The sequence below is a fragment of the Pelecanus crispus genome, chromosome 1, assembly GCF_030463565.1.
Source record: "Pelecanus crispus isolate bPelCri1 chromosome 1, bPelCri1.pri, whole genome shotgun sequence".
NCBI lineage: Eukaryota > Metazoa > Chordata > Aves > Pelecaniformes > Pelecanidae > Pelecanus > Pelecanus crispus.
The window spans coordinates 216,096,416-216,110,684 of NC_134643.1; the positions used below are offsets into that span (position 1 = coordinate 216,096,416).

General features: G+C 42.2%; 1 protein-coding gene across 2 annotated transcripts in view; it reads right to left on the reverse strand.

Annotated features, from left to right (window-relative positions):
- The window catches only part of FAT3 (FAT atypical cadherin 3), a 336,114-nt gene that overhangs the window by 44,985 nt on the left and 276,860 nt on the right, over nucleotides 1–14,269 (reverse strand). For both annotated transcript variants that reach the window (XM_075727102.1, XM_075727095.1), the window contains exons 13-15: nucleotides 4,276–4,665; nucleotides 1,524–1,738; nucleotides 742–879 (exon numbers count right to left, since the gene is read on the reverse strand). In XM_075727102.1, the coding sequence (XP_075583217.1) occupies nucleotides 742–879; nucleotides 1,524–1,738; nucleotides 4,276–4,665 (743 nt within the window). The remainder of the gene's footprint in view (nucleotides 1–741; nucleotides 880–1,523; nucleotides 1,739–4,275; nucleotides 4,666–14,269) is intronic.

A 14,269-nucleotide genomic window follows, 5' to 3' on the forward strand; every position in this document is an offset into this window, starting at 1 on the left:
TATATTCTGAGGATAGCGATCAGCTTCCCTGGTTTCACGTATGCATTGCTCAGAGGCAAGAAAGCACGGATTTCTTTATGTGTTGCAAGACTTTTGAAGCCATGTAGCACTCCTGCCCTGCTAGAAGCACACGCAACTGTATTTGTTTGTTTTTTTCCGAAAGCTGCTAATTGGTAGCTATGGCAAAATGGTGATAAATCACCCTGAATGAATAATCTAGTGAGCAAACAAAGCAGCAGAATCTGTTTAATGAAGCACTCCTTCACTTTTGGTACAGCCTGGCCACTTCATAACATCACCTCCCCAGTGACATGTTTTGCAGAGCGCTAATTAATGGCTGAGGTCTCAGCTCGGTGCTTGGTGCCACAATCTGGAGTATGTTGTAATCACTCCATTGCACGCACCGCTGCACGTGTGTGCTTGCACGCGCAGGAGAGAGGAGGCAGCTCATTAACACAGCAACAGCTACCGGTGGCACCACAGGAGAAACCCAGGGTTGCTTTTTTCCCTGATCTGCCCTCAGCTGCTGTGTTGGTGCAGGATTGGAATGCTAGCAGAGCAGCTGGCTTGTAGATAGGACTGGGGATAGGGTTGGGCTGGGAAGAGGTGCAACAACATTAGAAAGACCTCTTGGAACATCTTAAGCTGATCGTTGCAGAGTGTAAAAGAAGATTCTTCAAAACAAGCTTGGGATCAATACACAGTTGTAAGTCATTGTAAGTTAAGTCCCACATGTCTTACCCTTTCTCTGTCCAATTTCTTTTTAACCTTCACGAGTCCCAAAAGAGGATCAACCGAAAATTCATTGTCTCGATCCCCATTCACTATGGAAAAATGAATCTGGCCATTGGAAGGACTGTCCAGATCTTCTGCTATCAACTTTTTTGAGAGAAGAGTGAAAATTAGCAAAACAAATATTAAGCCACCTGTATGATACATTAATTGCTCAATAACCCAAAAAGTAAGACTTCATGTTCCACCAGACTAGTTACATCTGAACTGCATGTGGCTACAGCATCAAGCCAATTAGTTTTTGCTAGGAGGCTCCCTTGGACCTTTTCAAAATTCTAGCCTTAAAGAATACACAATATTTTAATCTTAATATTACATATAACACTTTCTTTCTGGATCTACAAGTTCCAAGATGAGAGTATTGTGAGGTTTGGGTATGGCACACTGCATGCCAGACTACACAAATACTATGTATTTCATTGAAAAGTTGAATTCTGCCTTTCCAATAAAACCCACTTTTTTCTAGCTGACTCATGAAATGCAATGCCTTAAACATGCCATTGCTCTTGGACAGCACATCGGGGTTAAAAAGAAACAGTCGGTACTACTACTACTTTCTTTTGGGGCAGCAGCCTGGAAAGCAGTAGCAGATGCAGAGTATTGGCTAGAGAACAGTCTGGGTGATTCAAGATGCAGTAGTTGACATTATTAACCAGTGCAGCACTATTTTACTAAAGGTCATGTGGCAGAGAGCTTCATCCCACCTAAATGCCACCCACGGCCTCACTCACCATTATCACTGAATCACCGATGGCGGCATCCTCACTGATGACTGCGCTGTAGACCACCTGGCTGAATTTCGGTGCGTTGTCATTAACATCTGTCACATTTACGTTCACAGTCGTAACGGCGCTCAGGGCTGGAGTACCTCCATCTTTTGCTTCCACTACTAAGTAGAAATCCTTACACGATTCATAATCCAAAGCTTCAACAATGGAAATGGCTCCTTTGAAGCAAGGGAGGGAATGTCAACAGCCAGTGAAAAACAAATAATGCTATGGACTAAGGGATTTGACTGTAGTAAACAGTACAGCATGCTGTTTATCACCATGGCACACACACAAAATATGTTGTTCTAACTGTAACACTGCCCAATCCAATAAAAATCTTTGGTCAGGTTTCTACTGCTGCTGTTTAATTAAAGAATGATGTCAATTGCACTTGGGTTGCCTCTGCAGAAAGGACCTTCACAAGGTATGAAGCAATGAATGACTTCTCATGAAAATAGCTTTTATTATGTGAGTATCGTAGACAGAGAAGTGGGGGCCATATTCACCCATTTGCCTGGGCTCAGGCACAGAGCCTGTGGGAGAACTGGATGCCTACTCTGGAAATCAGCCCTGACAAGCCAACAGAAATTCACTCCCACGTAATTAACTTCTCATGGATTAAATACAAATGAATGGGGTATGAATACCTTTGAGAAATCAGTTGTCTATCATTTATGTGATTAAACAGGGACTTCCCCACTCAACTAGGTTTGTAAATTTTGGGTTCCCTCACCACACAATCAAAACTAAGATTCTCTGTAACTTGACTCACAACATGCACTCAGACCCTCTCTAGGATAGAAATTATTTTTATGCAAGCCCTCCACTTGTTTCCCATGTACCCATAACCTTAACAACAAGGGGGGAGTGGGTTGTGCACAGATTACTAGTGATACCTTGAAGGAGGTAATACTGGGCATGGCAGGAAAGACTTTAAGCAAATCCTTAACCTTGGCAAGCTAAATCCTTTTCAATATAGACTCATCAGGAGCAGGGATGTATGGCACTAAGGTCATTTAGTCCAACTGCTGCCCAACACAGGTCAGCTAAACCTAATCATTCTTAAAGGCACTCATCTCTGATGTTCTTATAAACTTCCAACGACATCAGTTTCCTAACCTTCTTAGGAAATGTATTTCAGTACTTAATAATAATTACAGTTAGGAATTTCTTCCTATCATTTAACCAAAATAATCCAAATGCAATTTAAGCCCATTCACAACTTCTTTTCTCATGAGTGGGCATGGAGACCAGTTTATTCCCCTCCTCTTCATAAGTACTATTTACAATCTTGAATACTAACAGCTTGTCTTCTCTTTTGTAACTTAAATAGACTCAATTCCTTCAGTCTTTCCTGGTAAGCCACATTTTACAGACCTTGGATCATTCTTCTTAATCTCATCTGGGCTCTCTCCAAATGAATCCTACCTTTCAGCATGACTTGCTGGAAGCAGGAGCCCTGAAGAGAAGCTTCCACGTGGCTAGCAGAGAGTTCCCACTGATAAATGGTGTGAAGGGCATTATTTTTCAAGCCCTGATCAGGCATGCTACATCAGCACCCGGCTGTCTGGAAACTGAGCTCCTGCCTCTAAACCGATAATAATGGAGCTGTCACACATTAATGAATAATAAATAGTGGGGTTTTTTTCCCTGTGTGATTAAGCTTCATTACAGGTTTTTATTGATTTATCTCCTTGGCTTCATTGTCAAATGTGAAGTTGAGTATCTCTGTCTAGGCGTATTTATGTTTAAATTTTGTTAGCACTAATCAACATTATGAAGATAACAGACAACACACAATTATGTTGAGTCCCTTACATGTAAGCCAGTGGCCACTGCAGAGTGGAGAGAGATTTTTGCACATAGTAATATAAATGTGACACAGTGCATCATTTTGAGATTTTCCAGGTTACTAGTTATTACAGCTGCACTCAAACAAGTGTTACCTTCAGCTTTCAAAATCAAGATTGTTTTGCTCTGAATCTCTGGTGGCAGATTTGTACTGGTCATCCTGAATGCTATGCAAATAAGGGGATCGCTACAGGAAGCACAGAAGAATCACAGCTTACTGTTGACAGATTGAAACCTCAATAAGGATAAATAATATATGTCACTAAGGAAATTCAAAGAAAATGAGCCATTTGCACCAAATAAGGTAGCTTTTCTTAGTAGTTCTTAAAGAGAAGCAGCAGTATGTTTTTCAAATTTGTGATGTATAATCAAAAAAAAAACCCAAACCCCAAACCATGGCTGAAGTCAACTGTCAGACAACAGAAATCAACCTAAGTCAGTGAAGTATACAGCTGTATAAACAGCAATCACATGTTAGGACTGCCAGCTCTTTGGTCCTGACAGCACTTGCTAAGGTCCAGACAGTTGAGGCTGTAAATGGCTGCTAAGCAGGTAAACATTGCAGGTGTTCGTAACTGTAAGGGTTGCACAGTTTAGCTAATGGGTTGTCACATCTACATTAACTTCAACAGACATACTAATGGAGAAAAGTATTCTCCACTTGAGCTGGGGCAGCTGAGTGTGACTGTAATTTACATCACTCTCCCACCTAAAATTGAGTTTTAACTGTGCAACTAATTCCACATTGACAAGCTCTGAATCTCTGTTCTTGGAAATTTTTTGGTCCAAGAGCCTTCCCCAAAGTATCCACGTTTTTCTGATGCTTTCATTTTGCATGACAAGTAAGAGCCACTTTACAAACCTGTTTTTGAGTTAATCCTGAACTTCCCTTTCTCATTCCCCGATCTGATGAGATAGGCAATCTCAGCATTAGTACCAATGTCTTGGCTTGTAGCAAAAACAGAAAGGACCTCTGTGCCAGGTGAGGTGTCTTCAGGTACTGTAACAAGATAGTCTCTTCTTTCAAACACAGGGGGGTTGTCATTAATGTCCAGCACTGTAATGGTAACAGTGGCAAAAGAGGACAAGGTCAGCACAATGCTCTGATCTGAGGCCTTTACACTGATGTTATAGGAAGACTGAAGCTCTCTGTCAAGTGGATGCTCCAAAATAATGATTCCTGATGACCGGTCAACTGAGAAGTAGCCATCTGCGGAGTCTGCCAGGGAATAGGTAACTTTTCTGTTCACACCTGAAAGGGAAACAAATGTGAACAGGATAAAGTGAAACAAAGAAAACAATGACCTCTTCCCATCTAACAAAACACCTAAGCAAAATCTGCTGTCACACTGATCACTGCTGAAAGTTTGGGAGATCAGGACATGCTCTTCTCACATGTCAAATCCTTGTGGATAAGTTAAGTTCCTTCCCTCATCATGATACTTTTTTAAAAGATCACCTGGTAGAACTGCTGTGTAATGAAACTTGAAAGCAGAATCTAGGTATGGTCCTTGCCCAGAAAAGCTTGCAATTGAATTAGATGAGACAGGCAGAATGCTGAAATTGGAAATGTCTCAGAGCACATCTTGAAGGAATAGAAATGTACATAAGGGAAAAATAAACCCATAAAAATACATCAGGTGGCACAGAATGTACTTGCTACCAGTGCTGCCTTGATTCCACTGCTGAGCAGCAAAATATTATCATAAGACGATACCTGTTAAACAAAAGCTGCATCAAAGGACCCCTGCCAGAATATGGACATTTTAGAAAGCAAAGTTCCCCACTCCCCCAATTTGAGAGCAAAAAATTGTATGAAAGATATCCTGTGTTTTTCAAATCCTGCCTGTATTTCCCAATACATAACACCTACCCACCTGGCTACTGAATATGCAGATCTATGCTAAGGTTGTGGTCGGTAATAAGGCCTGAGGGGAAGGTCTTGACTTGGTTGCTTGCTGCACTACAGTGGGATAGCCATTTCAAAACTAATTAAAAGTGAACACAGATACAACCTAATTCAACTCCCTTGATGCTGGTTGATTTTGTGATTTGGTCCTGGGTGCTTCACTAAGAGATTATAACTAAAACACAAAGACCCACTAAAATGGACAGTCTCTGTTTTTAACATCTCTCACTTGAGCATTTGCTGCCCTTTTTGTTGGAGAACAGACTTTACAAGCCTGACATTAATCAGATGAACAAGAGCTACCAATCCCTTCTAGGCATATTTTGTTAATTTAAAAATTGTGACAGTATTATTCTGCTTTCTAGGAGCAAAGCATTGTAGAAATGTCTGATCAAAAGCAGCACAAATCACAGTTGTTTTCTGCTTGACATAGCAGGAGTAGAGCATCCACACAAGGGGGAGCTGGGAGACTCTTTCTTCAATCACACACACATAAAAGCTAGGGCAACTACAAAGTCCCAGACCCTACTTGGAGAGCATTAGGAATTACTATTTGGCCTCTTCAGGGAATAAAGTTTTTATGCAGTGCTTGAGACACCAGAGTGTATTTCAAACATTCAAATGTCTTTAAAAGGAAAATCTTAAATGGCAACACTGCAATGAACCAGTTTTGTGTTTTTTTCTTTTTTTAATCACAGCAGAACCTCTCTATTCACCATGGCATCTCAAACGTGAAAAGTACAGAGGCCCTCTGCAAAACAGGCAAGGCAGCCGAGGAGGTGACTCCTGCCCTACGGACAAGGAACCGAGCTCAGCCCATGAACAAGTCAGACTCTTTCATGTGTTGCAATGCCTAGACTCTGAATACCGTACAACCTGCTGGAGACCACGCTCACCACTTCACTTAGCCTCTTTACACATGCATCCAAATGCTTTATCAGCTGACAATCAACCAAACTAACAAAAGCGAAAAAGGAGTAAAACCTTCTGGAAAGTGGAAGGTTTTGAGGGTCTGAATGGCTGGAGGTGTGTCTACACTTCCAGCAGGGGAGGATCTCCTTCTGCTAGAAATCCTCCCCGAACTTCCACCTACAAAAAGGGACAGACCTGAGCAGAACAATCAATGAGCTAGTAATTTCAGCTGATTCCTGGGGATGTTGGAAAAGGGGCTTTCACCTGATTCAGAGTATGCAGTTGAACACCCAACCTACACGTGAGTTTTAATTGTAAAGCTATTCAGTATTCTGTACTGGGCTCTCTTGATGTCTGCCAGTTTGTACACAGAATTAAATACTTCTGTGAAGCAGGGACCTTAACACACACCTTCCACACATATGCATCTGTGACTGCAGGAGAGCCTTAGTCTGGTTTGGGTTTTTCTCTGGCACAAAACCCCTATTTGATACTCACTACAACATACCTGGGCACAAGACAGAAGATTCAGATACCATGGTCTTTAATGGTATAAATAGCGAGAAAAGAGATGGCCTACCTATGACTTTTGTCTTGAAATACCCCAAAACTTCAGCAAGAATATCCTGGGGAGTGGGGAGAGACAGAATTTGTTGCCTGTGAGGTATGCATGTAGGGTGAGTATACATACAGGAAGTGATAACTCCAGTGACTGCGATCTCATTGATATATAATCTGACTACTGTCCTTGTATTCTGCTTCCTAAAGGTGATGTCCATTAATTAACAAAATATGAATAATGTTTTTTGATAAGTGATTGCTCCTACAATGGAGACAGTTCAGATACAGATTATGGTGTTCCAGTTGCTAACTCGAATATAAGGGATATTTAGGCAGAAACGGAAAGAGTTACTTCTTGAAGGCAAGTGCTTTTATTTTTCCTTCCTGGAAAACACAGGGAGGAATACTGAAGTTCCAGGGATGTGGGTTATCTTGTACTAGTCTGGTTAGATGACAAAAACAGTCTTATTTTTCCCATGGGAGCTGGAGGAAAAGCTCTTGCAGGTGAAAATGCCATTTTACGCATGGAGAGACAGAAGATCGGGGCAGAGGACCTGAGCTGGGACATGCACAGATACCAATGCTTGGTGGCTTTCAGCCTGAATGCAGAGGCAGAATAGGAGGAGAAATATAGAGGCAGATCCCTCTCTCTTCTCCCACAGTGTTTTGTGGGGCTTAATGCTTGTTTCTTGGGAGGAAAATGAACTCAATGAAAGGCTGTGGCAGAAACAGCACTTTGAAGAAAGTGTCGTGTTATATCAATAGTTGTTTCCACTCAGCTTCCTGACCCGAGGCTGGAAACAAAATGGGCATGATGCAAAGGTGAAGTAGGAAGTTACTTCTACTGAAATCCAAAATGCTTTAGTCCAGGGGTTACCATCTGCTGAGAAAGAAGCATCCGCCAGTGTGTGTTAATGGCATCCCTGCCGTGGAGGTGACGGTAGATTCTGCTATGACCATAAAGGAGGTGTTTTCTGTGGAAAGGAAACAACTGCTCCAACACCATGGTTCCTGCACTGGTGAAGAGGGCAATCCTCCCACACTGCTTGCCCACAGCTGTTGGGGGATTAATGTTTGCAAACCGTGTTGTGTCTATTCACTGACTCACTTAAACTTCTCAGATTTCTAAGGTGCCAATCATGAACATAAGCTATTTGAACATGGAAAGCTTTGCAGGAATTACTATTACGGTAAGAGGATTGCAGTACATTTTTTAAAAAAAGGAATAAGCAAGCACATTTTCTATTTAGACTTGTATTAGCATATGATAGAATATTGCCCTTTGCCAAATCTCTGGTGTGAAGAGCTTGTACAACATACAGCTGTCTAGTACCTAAAATGCTGTCTTTCAAATAGGAGATGTTTTTTTCTTGTTTTCTTCTGTACTAAAACAAAGGGGCATGCACTGAATGTCACGTAATGACAACTTTTATGTCATTACCTCTTTAAATAGCACCAGGGAAATAAAATAACTTCTCTTTATAATTCAGGAATATTGAATTTGTCCTTGTCTAACTCATAGAATCAGAGAATGATTTTGGTTGGAAAAGACCGTTAAGATCATCAAGTCCAACCATTAGCCTAACACTGCTAAGTCCACCATTAAACCACATCCCTGTGTGTCACATCTACACGTCTTAAATACCTTCAGGGATGGCGACTCAACCCCCTGGGCAGCCTGTTCCAATGCTTGATAACTCTGTTGGTGAAGAAATTTTTCCTAATATCTAATCTAAACCTCCTCTGGTGTAACTTGAGGCCATTTCCTCTTGTCCTATCACTTGTTACTTGGGAGAAGAGACCAACACTCACCTTGCTACAACCTGCTTTCAGGTAGTTATAGAGAGCAATAAGGTCTCCCCTCAGCCTCCTTTTCTCCAGGCTAAACAACCCCAGTTCCCTCAGCTGCTCCTCATAAGACCTGTGCCCTAGACCCTTCACCAGCTTCATTGCCCTTCTTTGGGCATGCTCCAGCACCTCGATGTCTTTCTTGGAGTGAGGGCCGCAAAATTTAACACATTTTTTAAGGTGCAGCTCAAGTGAAAATGGTGGAGTTACAACACAGTTTGATGCAGACCAACACCAATTAGAAGTCGGAGCATTAACACAACAGGCAGAATCCCCATATGACAATGAGTTTCTGCAGTGGGCATTACCTGCTGACTGCATCACACACAAACTAAAATTTACATGTATTAAAGACCATACACAGTGTGTTTCTCCTTTCTGTTTTCACCTGTCACCCTGAACTCATTATTTAATATGGTTCACCAAGTATAGCTAGTCCACTCATTCTTGTTTATCTCTGGAAAATGATGCTTAACTTTGTCATCTTCTCATTTTCATTTTGAAAACCTACAGAAAGAAGAATAGCATTAAAAATAAACAAACAGGAAGTAAAACAGAAAGCTGTCCAGAAAGAGAGCTGTGAAAAGGATTATTTATCAATTTAGCAGTGATTTGCAAACATGGTGTCTGATTATTGTGCTTCCTCTTGCCTCTGTCTTTCATGGTGTGACTGTCAACACCAGCGTGTACCTATGGCCTTTCTTGATTACCCAAATGTTAACCACAACACCAATTGCTGGATGTTAAAAGTCCACAACTTCATTAACAGCAAACAAGACAAAAGACGAATACTAAACCAGGTTTATTCAATCATTTTGGGATGAAAGAGAAACATTTTGCCAGAAGTACCTTGCTGAACTGTAGAATAATATATAGCCCCATAGGGAAAGATATTTCAAGTGATTTTTACAACTTAAGCAGAAAAGCTGGCCAAGTTCAATCCATAACACTGCTACTGATACAGGCTTTCACTGTTTTGTCCCTTTTCTGTGGGGAAATGATAGCCTTAACCTAAAAGGCCTTTATTCACACCAGTGCTCCAGCAGAGTCACAGTACCATTGGATGAAAGCAGGGCCACAGAGGACAGAGATGAAGATAACCACCCCTTACTGAAGGGAAATACTGGACAGAAATGGCAGGCATAAGCTTTTAGTGGTATGATACCTTCCATGGGTGTCTAAAACCCTGCTTTCTGTTGCAGCTGTTTTCTTTTCTGGTGGGAAGATGAGATCTGGATGGTTGGCTCACCCTCCTCTCTTTTCTAGCAGAGATTTACATAGCCCAGGGTACTGGCTTACATGACTTGACATGAATACTTGTTTCCATCAGTGCACCTCAGTGATTCACTTCCTCGTGCTGAGCAGGCATAAGCTTGATTATTTTTCTCTGAAGTGGGAGAGGCCATTTTGGATACACCTGATTTAGGGTTACACATTGCAGCTGGCAACATTGGGCAACGTAGCCTGAAGCAATGGAATGCACATGTAGAGACATATATATAAAAAACTATATCCATGTATGTATGCTCATATATATACACACAGACACACACACACATATATATGTGTGTTTCAGCGATCCAGTTTAAACACAGGGCTTATTCAGTCAACATAATCCAAGAGGTGCAATTCTCCTTGTCTAGTTCTTTGTCTCCATGTTGTTAACAATGTCTTGGAAATCTCAAAAATTAAAAAAAATAATAGAAATGACAGAGTATAAAGATAACAGCACAAAGAAAGGATGGATGCAATTTATCCCCAAACACAGGCCTATCCTTTGATCGTGAACTTGCATAACCTCCTTGGATAACACACACCGGTGCCTCACTTTTCTTACAACTAAAAATCTTGTTCTGACATTTTGCTGAGATTGAATAAAAACAATAAAAGAAGGGGGAAAAAGAAAGAACAAAGGTTGACTTGCTTCCTCAGAGCTACTTGTCTGATATCTGAAGACTGTTATACTGTATCATCTCAGTTCTCTTTTCCCTGGCACCTTCTCTCAACTGGTTTAACATTTCCTGGTAGCACACATTTTCCAGACCTCTGATCTTTCTCGTAAATCTCCAGGTAGCCCACATCTTCCTGGAAGCGCTGTACCCAAAACTCCACACAGCCTTTCAGGTCAGGATTTGCCAACACCAAGTAAACAGAAAGAACCACTTCTGCTTTCTAGCATTACTGTTGTTTACCCATCTCATTGAAGTATTTGCCTTTTCACACCAGCATGAAAGTGTAAACATGCTTTCAGCCTGTGATTCACCATAATACAGCTGCTCCTCTGCAGTTCTGCTGCCCAGTCATTACCCAGACAATACTGGTGCACTTGGTGGTGGTGGTTGTTGTTATTATTATTATTATTATTATTATTATCATTATTATTATTACTACAGGATTTCACATTTGTCTTGATGACTTGCACTGTATTTTTCCATACCACTTTTTCAACTGTTAAATCCCACAACTGCGACTTTGACACTATCCAGGGTACTTGCAGCCCCATTCTGCTTTCTGACATCTAGCAATATGGACCTTATGCCTACTTATCCATCCAGGAATGAAAATAAGAGCAATGCTGCACCAAGTACCTCTCTTAACTTATCCCTCCAGTGTAACAGTTATTAAAAACTCACCTGATAACAGTTTCATGTAGACCATGTTTCCCTAGCTTGCTTATAAAAATATAATGCAGTACAATGTCAAAAACCTCACTAAATCTCTATACCACCCCATACTATTTCTTTCTATAGGGCCTTTTCGCATGTTGCAGAAGGAAATGAGATTGGTTTGATGACTTCTGCTTGCTGAACGCAGACTAGCTCTTAGTCATCTTGATACACATACACTCATTATTTTAATATTTAAAGCTGGGTGACTAAGTTCCCCTGACTACCTATCTGCAACTTTAAAAATCTGTCCCTTTGAAAGATGCAACAACAGGGTCATATAGACTGACTACTTACAGGATTAGGTCTCCTGAGTGCCTAGGCATGGGAAGCAAATAAGCAATATGAAGTAGCGCTTGTTTAGGCAGAAACCTAAGCTTTCTATCACAATTCCCAAAGACCTTGTTTGTTTACGTCCTAACACTAGGTACGTCTAAACTCCACAGAGTCTGACTATTATTTTTTATTTGGCAATTTTTCAGGGGCCCAATGTGCTGTATCTGTGAGTTCCTAGGAGTGCTTCTGCCTTTATTAAGAAGGCAAAAGCTAGGTCTTCTCCTGGGTGAACTTGGACCTGTAAGTGTCCTCAGGACTGGCCAGCCCACTGGGGGATGTGGGGCATTGCCCTCCCACTCTCCTTGTGGAACAGAAGTCTAATGGTAAGGACACCTTTCCAGGAAGGAGGAGTACAAGGGTACATTGCCACAGACAATTACTTTTCATTGAATAAGCCCTGGGGAACAGAGCCCAGAACCCAATCACCCACCAGGCTACAGAGCAATGCTCACTCGTGTCTTTTTTTTTTCCCCCCTCTGGTTGATGCCTGAATCCTTCTTCAAAACAGCTTCATGACAGTGGAAAGGACCCCCTATTTCAGCTATACGCCCTTACTTATGCAATATTGTTTTGAATAGCTGCAGAAAAAGGAATTAATAATTCAGGTCTTCCATATCCTGCATTAGTGCACTAACCCCTGGACTATTTTAAAAGTCAGTGAGGCAAAGATGTGGGTAAAGATATAGGAAGCTGCATGTATGTTTTAAAGAGAATGAGCCATCCTCTGGAAAGTATCTTGTAATATTTATTTTACAAAAACTCAAACAATATCCAGAAATATCATCTCGCTAGTTCTGGCTAGTTCTGCCTGTCTGCACTGCTCTGCCAGGTCATGGTGAAGATGTTATGCTTTTGCCTGTATCCACAGTACAGGTCTCCAGTTATTACCAGAGGGTCCCTGGGGTGCCCACACTGCACAGCACTCAGGCAATATCTCCATCCTTGGAGACATCTAAAAGCCATCTGTACACAACCTGCTGTAGGGTGCCCCTGCTTGAGCAGGGTGGTTGGAGATGACCTTCCAGAGGTCCCATCCAACCTCAAGCATTCTGTGACTCTGTGAACCCTGCAGCATGACACCTCTATATCCATTAAGGCCAGGAGACACATTTCTAGCAAGGCCGTCCGAAGTGCTTCACCTCTGACTTGTCACCACGCACAACCCTGTGGTCCTCAACTTCAGCCCACAGTGAGGGCCTTTCCTGACTCATTTGTTATTTGCCCATGCCACAGAAATGGGGCAGGGTCATTCCTGCTGGGAAGTGGACCATGAACTGATTCAAATACAAGGCATGGACAAAACTATGTCAATGAATAGGGCAGCTGGCAAAGGAGGACTGCGTGGCTGGTCAAGCGAGTGGGTGCAGGCTTTTGCTGTTTGGGGTGTGACTGCTATTCAAGGAAGAATCAGATCAGTCAGAATTGTGTTTCTGAGAAACTCCTAGGTTTGGGTAGCCAGACCATAACCTGGGAACCAGCTGGCTCCTTGCAGGCTGCATGTCACACCACTCCTCCTGTGCAATGCACTTGTATGGGCCCTGGGGCTGGAGAAGGGGCATGGGGGTGAGGGACAGCTGAGACCAGAGCAGGGAGGTCTGTGCAGTGCAGGGAACTCTTTGCAACCAAATAAAGGCCGCTCCTGTCAATTTTTTCTCTGCCTACATGCCTTTGTTTTCCTGCACATTGGCTGCATGCAATACAAGGTGCAGGCTCCAGGACAGCCTAGTCCATTTATACAGGTTGGTTGTGTAGGGAAGCAGGGAGGACCTGCACAAGCACATACCAGCCATGCCTTTGGCTATAGGATAATGCAGAGGCTGGAAGGCAGCAGTGGCAGGCAAGACAGGGCTGGCTGACAAGGTCGTTCCCATTCTGAGACAAATTCGAACCTCATCTTCATCACAAACCCAGAAAAAAATCAATAGGTCAGTGAAATCACTAAACTGTCTACAAATGTGGATGGTGTGGAACTGCAAGTGCCCCAGTGGTGACGAAGAGGACTGCAGAAGGACAGATGACGCATCGTCCGTATTTAGTACAGTAAGTGCTTCTGCCTTCAGTAGACTACACCATCAATCATCATGGAAACGGGCCTGAGCGTGGAGGTCATTCGCAAGGCAAAGCAGCTGCAAGTGAGGCAGGATTTAACCATCACTTAAAGCACTGCTGAGCTTGCACCATGTTGTCATTCATTCTTGTATTCTGTGAGCGAGGCCACAACACTGTATGCATGAGCAACACTGGAAATGAGTATGCACTGGAAATGAGTATGCTCAGGTTTGGGCTCCAGGTTTATTTTCAAGTTTATCAAATTTTTAATGTCATTCTTGCCACAAAGTCCCACGTAGGTTTTCTCAGTGTTACTGCTATAGCATGACCCTAATTCAGGCTGATATTCTAGTTGTCTGATGGGGTTGCTCAGATAATTACACCTCAGCATTCACTGCAACTCTTCTTGTGCCTTAATTTGAACAGAATGGAGTAATTTGGCACTTTGATTTGAAGACAGTGGGAGGCGGAAAATCCACTGCTCCTTGTGAACTTCTCTAAAAAACTGTAAAACCAGAATTTCTCTTTCATTTCTTAGTTTCCATATTTCCCAACCTGATGGTGGTGAGTTAGTA